The following is a 21157-nucleotide window of genomic DNA, read 5'->3' on the forward strand; positions in this document are numbered from 1 at the left end:
ATGGTCTTGCCATTTCTTAAGAATCCTTAGTTCTGGTCTTTTTGAGTTTGGTGAAGAGTGGCTGAAGCACTGCCGGATAGATAACTAATCCTGCCCATTAACAGCTTATCATATGACTTCAGTGTATTTTTACATAAAACATCTTACCCTTCACCAAACAAGGTATAGTACAGCTATTCTAGGAAGAGCTTGCATTTAGATACAATGTGTAAATAAGCTTCCTTTCAGATGTTTATCTTAAGCACTGGAGGGACACACAGGCTTTCAACCATTGAAGAGGAAACATGAGTTGGAAAACATTTTACAAAAGATATGGATTACTTCTAACCATTAATGTTCTCAAAGTTTGAAGTGTCTATGAACAAAATCAGTTTAAATAAGGATATTTCTAGACTTCCTTGTGGGGGTTACGACTGAAGATTTTTCTCTTTTACAAAGAGGCCCACTTTCATGGCTTAAGATGTTTTATCAGAGCTATAAACCAACAAAGAATATCCTCCCACCTTTATACAAGCAGGTCTCTTTCTAAAACAAATCCTAAGTTTATTTTCTTAAGATCAGGTCTATACTACTCTGTCTTGTACAAGGAAGGTGCCCTGTTGGTTTGCCTTTTGATCTAATGGCTCCTAGATTTACAATCTACTATTTGTGGTACATTTACAGTTTGTAATTAAAGGTTCCTGTCAAATATTCTATACAAGGCACAAATCATAGCAACAGTTACTGACATTTTTAAAGAAAATGTTATAAAGCTCTGCATTCCAGAGTCAATTTAAACACCTGTTGGAGGTAATAAATATAGTCTTGACAGATTTCCTTAAATAGTGCATTTCAATAAAAATAGCTTCTATGTATTGTGGTTGCTCTATTTCCCAAGCATCTGGTGTATGAAATTACTTAACTTTTCAGAGTAGCAGCTGTGTTAGTCTCTAAGGTGCCACAAGTACTCCTTTTCTTTTTGTGAACTTTCAGAGATACTTGCAATTAAAGGTAAGATTGTATGTAACCTACCATACACTGCATCAGTAGTCAGGTCTAGCCCTTAAGCTCCTGTGGCTGAAAGGGTGGAGCAGCAGTGGCTTTATTTCCCCTGTTGCATGATGCCTCTCCTGGGGTGCAGGAAGGACTCTGGCTCTCATTTGAACAGTCTCTGCTGTTACTCAGCATTCTACCATTGAATAGTATCAAAACACTGTCACCACTGCAGGATCTGAGTAACAGTAGTGACTCTGAACAGAGCTGCTAGTTTTACTAGATTGCTAAGTAGCAGAGAAAGACAGCATTACACAGATTCACCTTTAAAATGTGAATCTGTACGTTTCTTACTGGCCACAGCCAAGTAGATTTGTTATTGCAGCTAGTACGGATGAAATCCTGATTGTACCTCTACAACATGATGCTGTAGCATTCTATGGCTGTCCACTCAAAATAATGTATTCATAATAGCCCCATAACCATCTGTATGGCTTGGGTGACAGTTTCTCTTTCTTCATGCAGAGGCACAAACCAGTGATTTTTTGCCCCCAGGAAATTACATCAGCTAACATTCAGTACTTGCGATGTTTATAATGGTCTTTATTGAAAAATACACTTCAGACAAAGTAAGGTACAGTATTGTAATAAGAATCTGACAGTTCATAAATATTTTTACAGAAACACTCAAAACCGCTGTTGAATCTTTGTTATGCATGTTAAAAAACAAGTTACTGGTTAACTTTCGTTTTATTTTAATTCAATTTAAAACTGAATTAAATCCTAATAGGTTTTCCATTCTAATCATTATTGAAAACATGGAATTTAAGTAGCTGTTTAACAAATCTTGAAAGTGATAAATGCTGTATTAGTGGTCAACAGTACTCTCCTCTACAAGTCAATCACTCCCCTGCCACACAAGTACATATTCTACAGCCCAGTTCTGAGGCTGTGCTGTGCCAGCGAAATTTGTCTCACTTTTCATAGCTGACTTAGCACTGCCCGCACAGGGCTATTTTGGGGGGCGGGGGGGGGGGGGGGTTAATTGTACCCTGCCTCATACATGTACATGGCCCCCATCACCTGGGGCAATTAAATAAAAAGCACAGGGAGGAACGCCCTATAGTTTAAGAACTGCTGCTTTAATGCTTCCTCAGTAATAGATGTACTTAGAAACATGTCAGCATGTTTCTAAGTACCTTTTCCAGATTTATTATATGCACCAGTTTTCTGTTTTGGGGAGAAGAAATGGCACCTTCATTGGACTAGACTTAATCAGAAGACATTTAAAAAAAGCCAAATTGAATATAATGCACAAGGAAGATACAGCTACCATCAAAAAAAATGATTCTGGATATTGAGTTTGAAAAAAAGCAAACTTCCCCTAGCAGTACTTGCATACACACAAAGAATTAGTTTTAGCTTAACATCATTTACTGACAGGGTATCTAGGGGATGTCATATAAATAGAAAGTCATCACTTTAATACATCTTAAGCCTCAGCCATTTGAAAAATATTTACATTCAAAAAGTGCCATTGCAAATATACAGCAAAACTAACTTGCTTTTTAAAATTTATGCTTCACAGCCCTATCAAAAGTGCCTCCCCTTGAACTTGAGTTCACTTTAAAACATTGCACAGCTAAAAAATGCATTAACAGAATTGCCTACACAGCAAAGTGCCCATACATTAAAACAAAACAACCTGATCTGGATGAGAATCCGTTTAGGTAATTTCATAAGGTATTCTTTCCCTACCTCATAAAAGAAATCTTCCCAATCTGCTCTGAAGTCCAAACTGGGCTGTCAGCATTCCTCGCTGTAGCACTAGAGATAATGGGTCATCCCTACCACAGAAACAAAGCTTATACATGAGTAATTTGAATATCTTGGTGCAATACTCCTGGATCTGACCAGTAATAATGACTTGCTAGTTACAGCAAAAAGAATAGTAAAGCACCAAAAAAAACAATGTATGCAGCTGGGGGCTAAACCCTGTACACAAAATTCCTATCACAAGCTAGGAAACTATATTGAGTACATTGTCTCAGCAATAAATATCAAAATAGTTTAGAAAGCAGTTTAATTAAAAACTTGCATGTGTCCTCATTGTAAAGCACAGCATATAAGCCATGCCTGGGGTTAGCCTCAGAGGTGGAAGTATGACTTTAGCGATGTGCTTGACCACAATGGGATAAAGTGTGCAGCAGCAGTCTCCACTCCCCTTTATGGGAGAGTTCAAAGACTCAATGCAGTCTAAAGGGAGATTTCTGTTTGAAGGTCAAATACTACCATTCTCAGCCACAGGTTAGCTTGGAAGATGCTCAGCATTCACCTCCTCAAAACAGAATGGCCAGGGACAGACAAAGAAAGAGAATCTGCTCTGGAACACAAACAATTGATTAAACTCAGTGAGAACCTCTATCATTTGCTACATCTTGTAATCTTCTTAGTAGAGCAGTGTGATTCTCTTGACAGATCCGTTTGGCTGGTGATTCAGTACCATCTTCCAAGAGAATGCCTCTTTTCTTTGTGGGGGTCTCTCCAGTTCTAATCATGCTGTTAATCTCGCTCAGCCTCTGAAACATAATCATAGCAAGAATAGGAAATGTGGATATTCACAGGTTCATAGGATGATTCTAAAGCAAAACCCGTCTCTTTTCCAACCTTGCATATGGGGAGAATGTCATTCACTGAGTAGCCCTGACAAGGATTCCATATTGGTTTGTTACTCTCATGTGCACCAAAGCATGACCATATATAAACTTTGAAGGAAGCAGTGAGTTTCAAATCTACAGCAGTGGAGGGTATCAGTCTATCATGAGCATTAATTTAGGTCTATTTATTTATTCCAGCATTATCTTCTCCCTTCGTTGTAACCCCTATTCCTGCTATGTCCCCTTCCACTACTGTAACTAGCCTGTATCATTATTGGCATGTCAAACACTACATCATTTTCTCCCCTTTATCGTTGCTTTTCTGTTACTATGGAACTTGTTGGAGTGAAATGTATAAGGAGAACGTTCTCTCTAGTCTGGGTCACTGTCTTGCTAGGGTTTTCAGTTACTCCGTGTGAAATCTATGAATGAAAATACACTATCATATTTCATGTGCATCAGCTCCCTATTCTCAGTCGTCATTTTCTCTTAGTATATGGCAAGCTAGGGTGCAACTCTACAGCGCACTATCCAAAGTCCCATTTTCAAAAGTGACTTAGTCATTAGAGTGCTTTAAACTGCCTTTTCTGTTACACCTAAATAACTGCATGTGCAACTTTGCAGGCGCAATATTTATTTATAGGCAAAACCAACAGCACTTGAGAGCTAGCTATGTGAATGCACCTGCAAATCTCACATCTCTCTACGTCTTTTTGTTTTTTTTTTTAAACTTGCAAAAAGGGATGCTACATTAAGGGCTCTAAAAATAATACAACTACCCCCCCCCCCCCCAATTTTTGGAATATTAACCGTTTACTCTTACCTTAGAGGGGCTGCTGCTGAAGTAGTAGAATATTTTCTCTCGCGGAGAAAGTGTAGACTCATTTTTGTGTGGTGAGATGTAGATTGAGTGATTCTGAGACAGCTGTATTCTGCGGGGGGAGCCAATTCTTACAAATGGATAAGGAGATAGTGGAGGAGCATCAGTCTGTTAAGGTAAAAGAACAAATCAATCACTACCACTTTTTCAACAGAGACTAGTGCATGCATAAGGCCCTTGACTCTTTTTTTTAAAAGCAAATGGATGATCCACTTTACTCTATCCTGAAACATGGTAACAGATACTGTAATCTTTATAAAGCACAACACTACTCTTCATCAGAATTCAGAGATGCATACCTCACTGAAGGGGGAGGGCACTTTCTTCCTCTTAAATACTAAAAATACAGTTGGGTATGGCACCAAGGATCTCAAAATACTTTTATGAACAATTAAAGCCCCCCCATCCTGGAAGATAGGGTAAGTACAAATGCTTATTCTCTGCTGCTGCCCTTTCTTTTTTTTAAAGTGAAAAAAACACCTCTCTCATGGTTGCTGACTGCAACGCAGGTGAGGTGGCAAGAGCACTTTTACTATGTGTAAGAACACCACACCAACAGCAGTGGTCCAATAAAAGATGTTACCTCACCCACCACCTTGCTCTAGTTTTTATTTACTAATGAAGGTAATTAAGATCACTTACAGCATTTGTGGAAGAGTACTTCAAGGCAAATTCTTTCATGTGTTCAATATAGATGTTGTTATAGAACCGAATAAGGTCCCCTCGCTCCTCCTCCTCAATATCACTGTTTGTGCCTGTCAGTCGTGTGGGAGTCGGGGGTGCACTATTCGGCTGTGGTACTGGCAGGGTGCTGCTAGATCTCATGACAGGACTAGAGTCTCTGCTAGCTGGAAAGGGAAGAGTAACATTACAACCCTCTTATCTGGCCATTACTATTAAATGCATTTCAGAGTCACTTCAGCACCAGTTGGTGCTCTTATTAAAAAAGAGAACAAAACACACATTAAAATTTTTTAAGCTCTACTCAAAAGTTAAATGCCAGCTCTATGGTTGGCTGCACATTCATCCTGTGGGAAAATACTGCACACAAGGGGACAGAATTAAGGTTGGGTGGGCAACTATAAATCTGGCATTTTCTAACAGTGAGTGCTTGATACTGCAACCTAAATGTTCTTTTAACTTGGAAATTACCTTTTTCAAAAATTTTTTTTAAAAGAAAAGTTTAAAAAAAATGTGCAAGCGTATCAAGCCCCACCTTCCCACAACTACTTCATAAACAAGGTTTGATCACTGAAGTTCCAGGGCAGACATTAGCTGGAAGCAGCAGAAAAGGGGGGGGAGAAAGAGAAGGACTGGACCACTGAGTCCTGGGGTGGCTGGTGGGCCATATACCCACGCTTGTTCTTACCTCCGCTCTCTTCCACTCCCTTGTTGATGAAATTTTGAAGCATGAACTACTCAAAAGTCACAAGCATCCTTTAAGATGGACACGTTAGGCACCCTAAATCTAGGGATCACTACCAACATCCTCTATAGAGATGTTCATAGGGGCGGTGCGATGGCGTTAAGTCTGAGCAGGTAAGCATCAATTTCTTTGTGCTTTAGAAAAAGTTGTACCTGCACTCAGGGAATGGATGTTCAGATTAGGCCCTGAGAGAGAAGTCCCTGACATGTGGATGGAGAATTTTTCCTCTTGTGATGCTAATGTAAATGGGGTACTCCTATGTTCAAAGAGAAAGTGAAGAGTCATGGGGCGTGTGTGCAGTGAGAACACCTCCCAAGGGCAAATGGACTTTGAGTGAATGTTTTTTTCAGTTCTCTTAGAGATGGTGCTGGCCTGCCTCAATTCTTGCTAAGGCGATCTCGCAATTAAACTCTAGTTCTTCTCTAGACCTAGAAAAGAAAGAGGAGGCTGCTGCACTTGCATTTAACCCCAACTACTTATAAAGGCAGCCTGAACACGAGTAACCACTTTTCATACTTGCTGGCATTTATTTTGTCTGGGGACAGTTCACTTTACAGGGGAGTCTTCTGCACAACAGCACTAACTGGTGCATCAGACTAGTGGCTTATGTGTCTGCCAGCACACATCGCTTCAGACAAAAGTGGGGGTCGACTGCTATAAAAGCCCAAGCCAAACCTGAGGGAGACTGGCTGGGTTAGGGACAGCAAATATCAAAAATGCCTCTACTTGTTCGATATAAATTCTCCTGAGTTGTTGCCATGGTTGATGATAATACTCAGCTGTAGAGACAAAACTGTAAAGGGCAGCTCCAGTATCGAGCAGATTTACTTGGAGTTAAATTCTGCAGCTGTCTTGTTACTGAAATATTACCATACCTGTCTAAATTTAAAATAGCTGGTTGCCCAAGAATTAAACCATTTCATTTTTACTACTCTATTTTGAGGTGGTGAAATCCATACATGAGAAGTGGTTGTTCAAATCTTCTTTGAAGCTAGATAAAACACTTCCTTTCCCCAGGATTAACATTAAGATGACAGCTCTCTTAATGGGGGAGGACTAGTTCACATACAATTGTTTGGAATCACTTACTTCTATCTTTACTCCTCTCTGTTGGGGAATTCTGCTGGATACTGCTATCACTGCTGCCAGAACGATGGCGTGGTCTTCTGCCCTTTATCAAGACGGCCCGATATACCTGCAAAAAGCCAAAGAGATAAACAAATTGAAGGAAGCCATATATGCAAGCAGCAAAGGGTTTGTATGAAAGATCAGTACTTGTTAAAGAGATGTTTTTATTACAAGAGAAACTACTGAAACAATATTGACTATCCCAATATACATCCTTAGAAAAGAATATTTTTGCAGCCTAATTTTTTAACCCCTAATACCACATATTTAAATGCATCTTCCTATTTATTTACAAGAATATCACCAATGAGGGCACTATACCTTAGGTTTTAAATGAAGACATTTTGAATCTAAACCAAGTTTTGCCAAACAGCATGTAGTTAGCTAAGAATTTTGGATTTAGCCATCCTCCTCTTCAAAAACTACTAAAAGGTATTGGCAACCTGCACTGTACCAATCAGGGTTTATGCAGTTTAAATTTTTGGGAAATAAATGGAATCCTGTTGGAATAAAGAAATTTATACCATTTCAGTGTTAAATTCCACTAGTGAAGATTAAAGGTTGTCACTCTAGATTCCCTTTCATGGAATATACCTGAAGATGGTAGCTACTATAAGTAATTGAGGGGCTCAGTAAAAATATAAACCCCATTACTTCAATATTAATTGTACTTACATGACTCCTTGCTTGTGGTTGGGTCCTATAGCAGCGCATGATGTTCTGAAAGGACTTATCTTCCTTTGTAACCTAAAAAAGACATTTTTTTTTATTTGGTTGGGAAATGCAGCTGCCTTACACTACTAGTAATCCAGATAAATTTTGTTTTACTGTTATGAATAAAAAGCAGATGTGTATTTTATTCATCTTACCTTAGCCATTACATAAACGGCACACATTAACAGCTGGTCTAAATGTCTGTCCATCATGAGCTCAGGGCACTGTACCAAGGAAAACTCAAAACATGTCCAGATTTTCTTCCTCAACTCATCAGAAATATCCAGTTTGACACAGAGATCCCGCAGTCGAACACTTGCTAAGTGATAAACCTTTTGGAAGGAAGAGCATTGATTAGGACAAAATCAAGCTCTTTAAACTTGCATGGCTTTCTAAACATAAAACTTTATCCACTATAGTAATTAATGAAAAGGAAAGCTCAGCATGTTTTTTTAAAATATGAGCTGTTTAAGACCTCAGATCAATAGGCAGCACGTATGTGTACAATAAAATGTCCATTTTAAACCAAATTTGAAAACTAGTTCCTTTTGCTTGCCTGACAAGACCTGGGTTCAAGACTGTTTTTCCCTTGTAACAACCAACACCACAGATTTAAACCAAAGAAGGAACATACTGTGTTTTAACGCTTACAGGAGAAACATGACTCTGAACTCCAAGTCCTGGTAGGCAAGTAAATAGTTTTCAAAAAATTGGTTTTAATATATAAACAGCCTGTTACTAATTAGACATCTTAACAATTTTACATTGTTCTGTATGTTTCCAGTAAAGCCCATACTGCAGTGACATGACATTTCACAGTGGAAGGTACCTTTCTAAAGAAGAGACACAGAGAGCCAGTCTTTCGGGGTTTGCTGCTGCTGATAGTAGAGAACTGCTGGTTTTGTCTTTGTTGGTCTCCAGGAGGAGAGATCTGTTGAACTGCAACTTGGCCTGGTAACTGAAGGGCCGCCCCACTCATCTGAGTGTTAAGGGTACCACCAGCCAGGGTCTGGGCACTGAGTGGCTGGATGGAGCCAGAGACAGCTTGAGCCTGGCCACCTACATTTACCTGAACTGGGAAGAAAGTTATTCCTCCATTTTCATTGGCAATGCCTGTAATTAAACAGAAATGAATTCAGTAAAGGGTGTCTTCAAAACCCCAACCATGCTTCCTGAGCACCAGTAACCTTTCTAGTGATGAACAGTTATTAAATAAGTGTGTAGTGGCAGGTAACAGAAAATGTTCCAGAAAGAACACGAGGAATCGTGATCATAAATGGACCAAAAGATAACTGGCTAACCTTAGTTACTTTCAATCAATGAAGAGGAGGCTAGTTAAACAGATGACTTCTATACAAGGCAGCTGGGAAGCAAACGTACGTTTGCTCCAGTGTTCAACAGCTAAATAGTACCCACGCCTTTTCCCATTTATTACTTTCCTGTTTTATAGCCCCCAGGCCTTTCTTTTTCATTTCCTTCCACTCCCACATGTCTACTTACTCATTCACTCCCTACTGATAAGCAATTCAGTGTTTCTGGTGGTAATCGATGCAATCCATTCTCCCAGAGCTTCCCCCTCACCTTGTACTGGTATTGTAACAGTTTGTCCGTTGTTGGCTGTGACAGTGGCAGTTGCCACAGTAACCAAAGTCTGTCCAGGCACTGGAGTAACTGACATCGTTTCAGGTGTCACATTCTGCACTGGCACAGTATTTACTACAGGCTGCTGTGAAACTCTTACAGGAGTTCCACTGTCAGGGGGATTATCATTATCCACAAATAGCCTTCTCCTAGTAGGGTTGGTTGTAGGAGAACTGTATCTGTCATACAGTGTGGTTGGAGAAGACGAAAGACCTGAAGATATTTAAAAGAAAACAAACAAACATTTAACGTGAGCTTTACACTTCAGTAATGCTTAAGCTTTATCATTGCCCCAGTGCTGTAAAACTTCATCTAATCAAACCAATGTCCTCTAGAACTGTTCCCAGCTAGGTGTCTTTAAATCTCTCTGAAGCCACACTGGTGAATAACACACAGTATTTAAAATATCCTGTAAGATGAGCTATCACAGGACCACAGCTTCTAAAACTACCTTCCCATCTGAGAAACAGGTTGGCTATAATATAACACACTTTAGCAGAAGCAACTTTTAAAAGCCAACTTAACTACTATATGAATAAGATGTCCATGTCACATGCAACTGTCTAAATAAGGCTGCCATTTCAGTGTATTACTAAAAAAGCAAACTGTTTTAGCCAAACTGTTTAAAGTTTTTTAATAACCTTATCTCATACATGAATAAATGTTAGAGAAATTACTTGTTTTTTGTAAATGAAACAACAATAGCCGAGGTGTTTTTTGTTTTTTTTTAAAAATGATTATTCTTGAATAGTCAAAAACATACTACAACAGTTTGTGGGGCAGGGAAAAGGGTAGCAGAAAATCTTAGATTGCTGCTTTTTGTTCCTTAATGATTATACACAATAAGTGAACGATTTATATGTATGATCCTATCCTTTGTAGCACTAATTACAATTAGTGAACACTACAACAGACCTTAAGTTTACTTTTCTCTGATGTTTTTCTTGCTCTTATCCCCAGGTTATACTATTGGGTGCTACCTTAAGGCTGTTGATAGTCACTCTTTTATATAGAAAACTCACTTAAGTTCTTAAAAAGAAAAGGAGGACTTGTGGCACCTTAGAGACTAACAAATTTATTTGAGCATAAGCTTTCATTGCATCCAACGAAGTGAGCTGTAGCTCACGAAAGCTTATGCTCAAATAAATTTGTTAGTCTCTAAGGTGTCACAAGTCCTCCTTTTCTTTTTGCGGATACAGACTAATATGGCTGCTACTCTAAACTCGTAAAGCGTTTTACCAAAATAGAGCAATTTTATCATTGAGCAAGAACTTATGAGAACCATAACCTCTTCCTGTATTCTATAATAGAACATCTACACTGTCATTTCATAGATTTCATTTGTAGGCTAATAAGGTTGAACAAAGATTTCAAATGAAATATTACAGGTTTTTATTGCATCTCATTTGCTCTAATGTCAATATTAGAACTGGGCAAATTTTTTTTGTCACAATGCGTTCCCCTCCCAGTGTTCTGAAACTATTAATGAATTCAGGTCAAACTGGATGAATAACCTGGGCCTAGGAAAAGCAATTTAAAAATAGTCAAATGTTTTATTATTTCATTTTGACAAAGTTTTGAATTCAGATTTGGCCACTTTTTTGTTCGTATACCAGCACCACTAAAATTAATGATTTTTTCTGAGTTGACAAATGTTTCACTTGATGCAAAATATTTTTTTCTGATTCAATTACAATTGAACTGGATTATTTCTCAATTTGGCCTCAAACTGGGCAGCTGCTCTTTATGGGGACTTTTAAGGCCCACCCTGCCTTATGAAGGCCTCACTTGGGGGTAACTAACTGCCCCAGGTAGCTGCTTAGTTGAGCACCCGGACCTACTGAAATGGTTCCCTCTAACTGAACTTGGGTAACTCCAAAGTGAAACAATGCTCCTGGGGAGGGGAGTTCCCAGGAGAAGCTTGAGCCAGAGAGCTGAGCAGGGAGCCCATCAAAATGGAGAACTTCCAGGAGTGCAGTCAGCAGGCATCCAAGCAGGCCTGGTCTCCCAGGCAGTGGCCAGAAGCCTAGCCTAGCAAGGATCGCCCGCTGTCCCTGGAGAAGAGATACTGTCAACAGACCACCCTGCACCCTGGACTCCTGAGAAGGACATTACTCCAGAAGGGGCAAGAAGTCTAAAACCAGGAGGGAAGAGCCTGGGCAGAGGCAAGCCTTGAACTCAGGTGGGGGACATGCACTAAGAATGACCTAATCACCCTGGTGGGGATGTTCAGGTGAAAGTTTTATTTTCTGCATTAGCTTTTCTATTAATTAATGAGATCCTCCACCAGGAGGTGCTCTTTAGCATCTGTCTGGACTTGTTGATATCCTGGCTGAGGGGGAAAAAAATCAAGTAAGGGCCCACCTGCAATGGGGCATATCTGTGTCAGACTGGAATGATGACAGTCCTCTGAACTGAAAAAAAAATATTATTTGCTTTGTTCTAGTCAATGCATAGTTGCAACTTTCCTTGACGCTATTTGGAACATACATTAGTTATTTTAAACATGTAGCAATATTCTATAGCTTGTATGTAACTGTGTGCAGGCTACACATTTTATTTTTAACATCTCACCTTTTCCAAGCCCTCCAGTTTCAGCACGAACTTCACTGATCCTTCTTGGAGTCAAAGGAGAGCCTACCAGACTGTTCCCATTAGACCTTTCAAAATAGTGAGGTGGCATTACCTAAAATAATATTGATGTAACCATTAATTTCAGCATGTTTATTTAATTATTAAATGAATTAATTGAAGAATCCAACTGATTTCTAGCCTTGTTTAGACACTGATGCACTCTAAAAATCAGGCCAGTTTAAGCAGCACATTATATCACTGTGTCCAATTTCAAAGAGCAAGTTACTGGAGAGGGGAATGAAACAAACAAGTGAGCGAGAGAAACCCTAACTTCATTGAATTCAATGATAAAACTCTCAGTAAAGTAAACAGGGCCAGGATTTTATTAATCTTATTTACTGGGGGGAAGGAGGAAAAAGGCACAAGTCATATATCAATTTTGTAGAGAGAATGCTAAGCACTGCTATGCTCGCCACAGTTGCACACCTAAAGGTTGCTGTTAATACCTTGCTTCATTTTAAATATGTATTATTTTAGAAGATTGGACAACTTACTTCTGTTTTCCATCATTTTAATCATAATGCTACTTCATCTCAATATTCACATGCGGGGAAAGACTTGCTCAGGTTCACTATGAGGCCTTCATATCCCAAATGCCCAATGGCTGAACTACTAAGGAGTGCCATCTAAACTGAACAAGGCCTCTTGAAACTTATAACAAGGATTAAAAAAATGAAATAGCTGTTACTTCTCACACTTACCTCCTCACAGGTAGGAACTTTGTTCTCATTATCTCGGATTCTGTCCCACAATGGAGATTCGCGTTTCCATGCCATACTCTCCAAGATTTGCTCTTCAATATGATTAAGGTGTTTTACCACCTCTCTACAAAGGCCATCTTCTGCTCTAATAAAAATCTCTATTACCTGTGAAGTGAGTAGATATGAAACCTACCTATTACAATGTTAAACCAGGACATTGTGTGACCAATACAATAAGTGAGATCATCATACCTTTCATGTTGTTCCCTTTCAAATGGGTTTATATTAAATTTGTGAAGCATCACATTAATCCCGACAGAAAAAGGTCTGTTCTAATTCAATAATAGTATGTAACTGTCATACTAGTTCCCCAACAGCTAGATACAATTAAATCTACATCAATCAATCACTATAATTACAACTCTGTCAGACCAAAGTTACAAGATTTGAAGATAAATGTTTATTTTCAATAAGTCAAGAAGTGAAATAGGAAGTGCCCATTAATCCATGTAAACGTTGTGGTCCAGTGCCATTATTTTTTAGCTAGACAATTTGGACACTACCAATGCATTACACAGTTAACAGTACATGATTTTTCCAGTTTAAATTTCTCCACCAAAACAAAAAACCCCACCCCACATATGATCGTTTTCATAACTTAGAAATTTAAGCAATTACACATCCAACTGAGGAAAAAGTATCTTGCTTCAAGAAAAAAGTCTGCAGAAGTAACCAGCATGACTGGTAATCATCACTTCACACGATCAAAGCCATTTACCTTATAAAAGTGATAAACAGGTACATCAAAGATTTCTGTAATTAATGGGAAAGTTCCAGGAGGCTTGTATGAAAAAGTAATTATCTCAAGGCAACATGCCAGGAGAGACCTGTGAAGCACATCCTGCTCCAGTATTGCCTGCAATACAAATATTAAAATAAACTTCAGCCTAGCTTAGAAAAACATGTCTACATTGAAGAAAAAAGGCAAACAAATAGTCTTTGGTTTGTACTTTATTGTATTAAAAAGTTAGATTTTTTTAAAACAAAGATTGTATAACATTGTTTGAATTTACATACTCACATGCATTAACAACTCTAATTACAGATGGGTAAATTGCATTCTATTCTGCCTTTGCATCATAAGCAAAATTGTCACCCACGTTCTGCTGCCAGAACTGAATCCAGAGTCAGTGTGCAATGCCAGTTAGAAATATCATCTTTGCACTTGCAAACTAAACAATCTAATATGGAAATTGCTAAGAGAATAACTTCACTATGGAGTTATCTTCCCTACTAATTTTGAATGGCTTAACAGCATTTGTCATGCTGTGCAACTAGTTCTTTCTGAAAGAAACAAGTTTAAAAGTGAATTATCTGATTGATGACTGATTTTACTTACTGATAAGTCAGTGTCTCCTAATCTTCTCCTTTCCTGCTCAATGACAGACTCTAATACCTTGTAGTAAAGAACCTCAGCAAGACGAAAATGCTTGCCAGCATTATCTGCAAGAGGAAAAAGAATGAAAAATATTAAAAACACTCTGTATATCTGATTTAAGGTCCACCTATTGCCATTAGTTTTTTTACTATTAGCTTTTTTCATAAAAATGAGGATAAAAATGACTTTATTAAGCTACAGTAACAAATGTTGTGATTACGTTTATATAGCTTTTCAGTTTGGGAGATCCCAAAATGCTTTCTGATGGGGTGGGGATGGTAAGGAGGTAGAAGAAGACTGCAGGGAAAGTGAAGAATAGCTTTTATTACTGAAGCCTCAGAGGGAAGTTTAGGAAGGCAGAATTTAACTGCAACAGAAGCTGGAATTTGACCAGGACACCAGAGCTAACAATCACCCTTAATCTTGCTATTTAACACAATCTTTTGGTGAATTTTACTATAAGTACAGAAGAGGTGCATCAGTATCTCAAGGTACAGATACTCCTTCAAATTTCTATTGAGTACAAACAATAAACAGAAAGTAGCTTTAATAACTGGTAGATACAAAATGTCCCATATTGATAGAGGGAAATTGTCCCCCATGTTTGTCCTTCAGTAGCTGAACTGTTTTCACAGGGAAATCTGACTTACAACATTCTGATAAATTTTGAAAATAACTTGCTCTTTTGGTTGTGCTTATAAGCTTCCAATATATCTGCCAAAATTTTCAATACAGTGAATAGCTTTTTCTCTTCTCTTGGATTCTTCTTGTATTAATTCTAAACTTAATATCTAGGTTTGGAAGGAGTTGATTTTTATTGGTAAATGTCAAACGTCTATTTCACCATATGCACAAGCCATGGAAAAATATTTACACTGACAACAACAAATGTACAGATAGGCAAAGAAAAAAATGCTGCTTGAGAATGTAGAGTTTGATTGAAGCATATTTACTTTCTATATTTTGACATGTGATGTTGACAAGTTGTCTTAATGGTTACATGTTTTGAATCAACAGCTACTGTCACTAAATAATTTGTCTGATTCCCGCCTACCCTAATTTTCCACCGCTATGAAAATTTAAATGGATACAAATAGAAAAAAAATGCTTGAATAAACACTGAGTGTCAAAATTATAACAAAAATTAAAACCAAGCCTAACTCTTTCTAATAAGTATGGTTTCCTATTTCCTGGAGAATTTCCACAGGTGGGCTAAAATTGCTATGGGATTTTTAAAGAACCCAAGTGGTCTGGGCCATCTGTTTCATTTCTACTTCAGAAGACTATAGCATCCAAAAGCACTGTGCACCATAAAGCCAGGCTGGGCATTTCTTCAGTGCTGACAGAGGAAAGTGGCACCTGCAGCACCTATTTCCAGTCCCCTTCCCCCTGCCCTCCTTCCCAGAGGTCTCCCATTGAAGTACTTATGACATCTTATGTGGAGATAAATTTTCAGTGTGGACCCAGGGGAAAACATAAAAGGCATAGCAGAATTCCACAGAAAGGATACGTTGTGCAAAAATCTTAAATTTGTTGAACCAAAATGAAAGTCTCAAATTATAAATTACTTTTCAAAGAGCACAGTATTTTAAAGATATTTTTAATTCTTACATTTTATAAATAAAATGTCTCACCCTTGGAGAAATTACTGAATTCTCCCTCAGATTGTGTGCACTGACAATATACTTCATACATTTCTTTCACTCTTTTTGCAATAGATTGAGAAGGATCCCTGGAACATGCCCTGGCAAAATAAATATTTTTTCAAAATGCTTTACCAAGCAGCAAGTCAGACAGAGCCTTATCTACTTTTTATAAATCTTCAACATAGTAGTTTTAAAGCAGTAAAACTGATGATGATCTAGAACTTCTTCTATCATGCAAACACCATGTGCCTAACTTTATGCATTGTGATTAGACCCACTCAAGGTGGGCTGACTTAGTGATTTAAATCACTGATTTAAGTCAGCAAACAGATATCCTTGATTTGATTTAAATAAATTGTAATCTAGTTTTCCATTTGTACCTTTTAGCTATTTCCTAAACAAAAAGTGATTCTCATCAGTAACTATTAAATCATATTGATTTGCAACTAAATATAGCCACTAAATTTTGGTACTTCTGTTTGCTAACCAGGATGATGCACTATCTATATACATTTATTTAAGCAATTATATCATAACACATTTATTCACATTTAATTTTTATTATGTTAGAAAATAGTGCATGATGTATATTTACTACCATTTTTTAAAACTGATGTGTCAGGCTCTATTTAGATTGAAACTGGAATCCAATTAAAAATGCACAAAACATTTTAAAATTACTAAATTCAGTTACCTTAAATGTGCTGGTTACATAAGTATATAAAAACATGTCTTGCATTTAAACCCGATTAATTAAACAAAGAAATATTACCTGTAGCTAGTGAACTGTACTGATTATTTCTGGTCACAATGTCCTTAATCTTTAGAACTAGAAGAACTCATCCTCTCACATTAGTTTTTATTCATAGACTGGAAGAAGAAAATAAGCTTTCCTGCTTTTTCTACTACAAATCGGGTTTCTTAACTTTGAACAAACTAGTTATTGAACTGAAATGAAGTAAATATTCTCTCTGCATCCTTAGAAGAAGCTACTGCCATCAAAGCTGGTTTGACTTCAACACACTCTGGTTCTAGGTGCTTTGCCAGTGACTTCCACCAGTTCTGTGGTTTGACTTTCTTTAAAATTTTGGCAGCAAACATGTACTGCTTTAATATATACTAATTAAAGTTAAGCACATGCACATCTTTGCAAGATCAGGGCCTAATATTATAATTTAACAGCATCTTTCCAGATCTTACTTTATAAAAGGGTATTAAAATATATTGATTAACAAGTTATAAAATATAAACACATGGTATTCTATATTTAATATTCTCTTAGTGTGTAATGGTTTTAATTTTTTAGCTTTAAATAAAAAGTAGTAGAGGAAAACAGACTTGAAGATACTTTTCTTACTATTTTCCTGTTTGAAAGGGGTCTGATCCTGCAGCCCGTAGTCATATGAATAGTGCTTTTGAATGAAAATATTTCTATTAACTTCAAGGACAAATGTGAATAAAATTACTGGACCAGGACCTCCTCTGTGGGATTTTAAGACTTCTCTGTGGGACTCCTATGCCCTTCTACAGCTACCTTCCAGCAGCTTCCGCTACTCATTTACTTGACAAAGTTACATGATTTTACCTGTGTGTCTTGAAAGCATGTCTCTCTCACCAAAAGAGTTGGTCCACTAAAAGATATTACCTTACCCACCATGTCTCTCTAATATCCTAGGACAGGGGTGGGCAAACTATGGTCCGCAGGCCGGATCCGGCCTGTCAGGGCTTTGGATCCGGCCCATGGGATTGCCTCCTGTGGTGCTACAGGCCCTGCACCGCTCTCAGAAGCGGGTGGCATCATGTCCCTGGGGCCCCGGGGGGCAGAGGGCTCCATGAGTTGCCCTTGCCTCCAGACACCGTCCCCCACAGCTCCCATTGGCCAGGAACGGGGAACCACGGCCAATGGGAGCTTCGGAGGAGGTACCTGGAAGCGTGACAAGGACAGCATGCAGAGCCCTGTGGCCCCCGCTCCCTCCAGGGGCTGCGCAGGGAGGTGGTGCCGGCCGCTTACCAGAGCGCAGCAGCATGGCTTGGGGCCAGGGTAGGCAGGGAGCCTGCCCTGGCTGTAGTGCGCACTGCTGCCACCCCCGATCCCTCCTGCACCCCGCCCCCCAACTCCCTGCCTGTACCGTGCACCCCTCCTGCACCCCAACCCCTGCCCTGAGCTCCCTCCCGCAGTCCGTACGCCTCCTGCAGCCCAACCCCCTTCCCTGAGCCCCCTCATAAACCCCGCACCCCTCTTCTTCCCCAATCCCTTGCCCTGAGCCTGTTCCTGCACACGCACTCCCTCCCGCACCCCAACCCCCTGCCCTGCATACAATTTCCCCACCCAGATACGGCCCTCGGCCCAAAAAGTTTACTCACCCCTGTCCTAGGACCAACACAGCAAATATAATTTACCAACAGGTGTAATACAAAGCATTTATCTATTTTTAAACCTGTATTAGTTGGCCAAAAAAATCATATGATCACACTAACCTGAGTATTTGCTCCAAATTTTCACTGGGGGCATTTTTCAGTCCTGTCAGCATTGTATGAAGACGGCTCAAGTTGTATGTTGCTATGGAAACAGGGGTCACATTGGGGTTGCTCTCTTTAATATACTTGCGGCCAGTAAGAGGTGTTGTAATTCTAAGTGATTTAGACTAAAAGACAAAAATTGCAAGATTGCATATCAGTTTGTTATAAAATTGCATGACATACCCAAGAAATGCTAGAGAACAGCATGACAGGAGAAGGGAAAACAAACATTTCACATGTCAGAAAAGTTCTCTCTTACACTGCATACTTCATCATGCATTAAATTCACCTCCAAGCAACAATTTCCAAGGTACTTCTCCTAGTTAAGGCCTTTTACTTCAAACTAAAGATCCCAAAGGTTGCTTTCAAACTGATCAAGGCGGATAAGAAATATGGTTTCTTCTACTGGCCTTGAGTCAGCAAGAATCCAAACACATTTCAGACATCAAATTTATTTCTGAGTGTACCACAATGGCCTGCTGACAGCTAATGTCACATGCTGTCGTATGGGCAGAATTTGTTAAATAAATCTCTCTCCATCCATGTGCACTTTTCCACTTGATGCAGGGTGGTCAGATATATTTCTTCTTGTACTTTGAACATGCGCTGTTTAATATACCTAATACATTTTTGCCTACACTCTCACTAGCATTTTAGGTCAGGCTGGCTGGCCATCACAAGAAGTAAAGTGTGAACTGAAACAAAATATACGAACACATTTAGGCTCTAAAGCCCTTTCCATGGATTTTCTACCCAGGAACATCCTAACCATATTTTGTCTTTGGTAAATCATTTCTGAAGGGGATATTTTTATTATTATAGCTCTTAGGAGCCCTAATTATAGACCATCTCCCCACTGTGCTGGCACTGTACAAATACAGAATAAAAAGACAGTCCCAGCCCCAAAGAGTGACCGAACTTGGTTCTCAGCTTTATTATAGATTTTTTTAAAAAAAATCAAATAAAATGAAAATAAGCCACCTCTCAATGTCACCGCCTCCCCTGCTATCTCTGCTGCCTCCTTCCTTCTAAGGTTTCAGAGTAACAGCCGTGTTAGTCTGTATTCGCAAAAAGAAAAGGAGTACTTATGGCACCTTAGAGACTAACCAATTTATTTGAGCATTAGCTTTCGTGAGCTACAGCTCAATTCATCGGATGCATACTGTGGAAAATACAGAAGATGGTCTGTGTGTATAAAAACATCTTCTGTATTTTCCACAGTATGCATCCGATGAAGCGAGCTATAGCTCACGAAAGCTTATGCTCAAATAAATTGGTTAGTCTCTAAGGTGCCACAAGTACTCCTTTTCTTTCTTCCTTCCTTCTAAGTCTCTGTTCTATATCTCCCAACCTCCCTTGGCAAAATGACAGAAACATGAACAGTATGGGGTTATTTTTGTGGTCACCAAAAAGCACCAAAAAACAGTTACCTACCTTTTTGGAACTGTTGTTCTTCAAGATGTGTTGCTCTTGTCCATTCCATTCCAGGTGTGTGTGCGCCCACGTGCAGTCATTGGAGATTTTTGCCTTAGCCGTATCCATACGGTTGGCTGTGTCACCCCCTTGAGTCTCGCATTCATGCACTGGTATATTAGGTATCGCCGGCCCTACGCCCTCTCTGTTCCTTCTTTCAGGCAACTCCGACAGAGGGGCAGGTAATGGAATGGACATGAGAAACACATCTTGAACAACAACAGTTACGAAAAGGTAGGTAACCATTTTTTCTTCTTCAAATGCTTGCTCATGTCGATTCCATTCTATGCAACTCTCAAGCAGTATCCTGGGAAGTGGGCTTGGAGTTCACTGTCTTGTGGCTTGCAGCACTGCTCTACTGAAGACAGCATCGTCCTGGGCTTCCTGGGTAGGCATATAATTGGATGTGAATGTGTGGACAGATGACCAGGTGGCCGCCCTACAGATGTCCTGGATAGACACTTGGGCTAGGAAAGCTGCCAAAGAGGCCTGTGTCTTGGTTGAATGGACTGTTACGATTGCTGGAGGGGGCACCATTGCCTGAATGTAGCAGCAACGAATGTAGGCAGAGATCCAAGAAGAAATTCTTGAGCAGACATTGGGTGACCTTTCATCCTGTCAGTCATTGCAATGAACAATTGCATTGACTTGCGGAATGGTTTGGCCCTTTCAATGTAGAAGGCCAGCGCCCTCCTGACATCTAGGGAATGCAACCTACACTCCCCCTCCAACTTATGCGGCTTTGGAAAAAAGATAGGTAAGTAAATGTCCTGGCCCCTATGAAACTGTGAGACCACCTTAGGCAGGAAAGCTGGGTGTGCCGCAGCTGGACCTTGTCTTTGTAAAAGACCGTATAGGGAGGTTCCAAGGTAAGCACCCTAATCTCAGAGATCCTGAGGGCAGATGTTATTGCAACCAAGAACACAACCTTCCAGGAAATAAGAAGGAGCAAGCAGGAAGCCAGAGGCTCAAAGTGGGATCCCGTGCCTGCACAAGTGCCTCTACCCATACTGAGGGACCGAGTCCCTGACGTGAGGGTAGAGGCACTTGAGGAACCTGGCAGTCATGTCCTGGGCGAAAACCAACCCACCCTCAAGCAGTGGATGGATGGCCGAGAAAGCGGCCAAGTGGACCTTGATAGATGAAAGGAGCTGCAGTGAGGCCCACTCGGGCTGAATGCTTTTATCTGAGGTCCAACAAGCGAACCTCTGCTATTTGGCCAGGTAGGTCGCTCTGGTGAAGGGCTTTCTGCTGCCCACCAGGACCTGTTGGACACTGGCTGAGCACTCCTGCTCTTCTGCATTTAACCATGCAGCATCCAAGCCTT

The 21157-nt window shown here is 39.6% G+C and overlaps 1 protein-coding gene across 3 annotated transcripts in view; it reads right to left on the reverse strand.

Moving 5' to 3' along the window:
* Positions 1-1549: 1549 nt before the first annotated feature.
* The window catches only part of RBL2 (RB transcriptional corepressor like 2), a 59520-nt gene continuing 39912 nt past the window's right edge, over positions 1550-21157 (reverse strand). For 2 of the 3 annotated variants that reach the window (XM_074968609.1, XM_074968607.1), the window contains exons 9-22: positions 18316-18482; positions 15826-15935; positions 14153-14256; positions 13532-13669; positions 12754-12918; positions 11993-12104; positions 9359-9631; positions 8607-8890; positions 7933-8109; positions 7739-7810; positions 7025-7130; positions 5152-5357; positions 4453-4617; positions 1550-3551 (exon numbers count right to left, since the gene is read on the reverse strand). In XM_074968609.1, the coding sequence (XP_074824710.1) occupies positions 3381-3551; positions 4453-4617; positions 5152-5357; positions 7025-7130; positions 7739-7810; positions 7933-8109; positions 8607-8890; positions 9359-9631; positions 11993-12104; positions 12754-12918; positions 13532-13669; positions 14153-14256; positions 15826-15935; positions 18316-18482 (2250 nt within the window). In that variant the 3' untranslated portion in view covers positions 1550-3380. The remainder of the gene's footprint in view (positions 3552-4452; positions 4618-5151; positions 5358-7024; positions 7131-7738; positions 7811-7932; positions 8110-8606; positions 8891-9358; positions 9632-11992; positions 12105-12753; positions 12919-13531; positions 13670-14152; positions 14257-15825; positions 15936-18315; positions 18483-21157) is intronic. The other variant, XM_074968608.1, reaches the window with a different exon arrangement.

Source organism: Natator depressus, chromosome 12, assembly GCF_965152275.1.
Source record: "Natator depressus isolate rNatDep1 chromosome 12, rNatDep2.hap1, whole genome shotgun sequence".
NCBI classification, from domain to species: Eukaryota; Metazoa; Chordata; order Testudines; family Cheloniidae; genus Natator; species Natator depressus.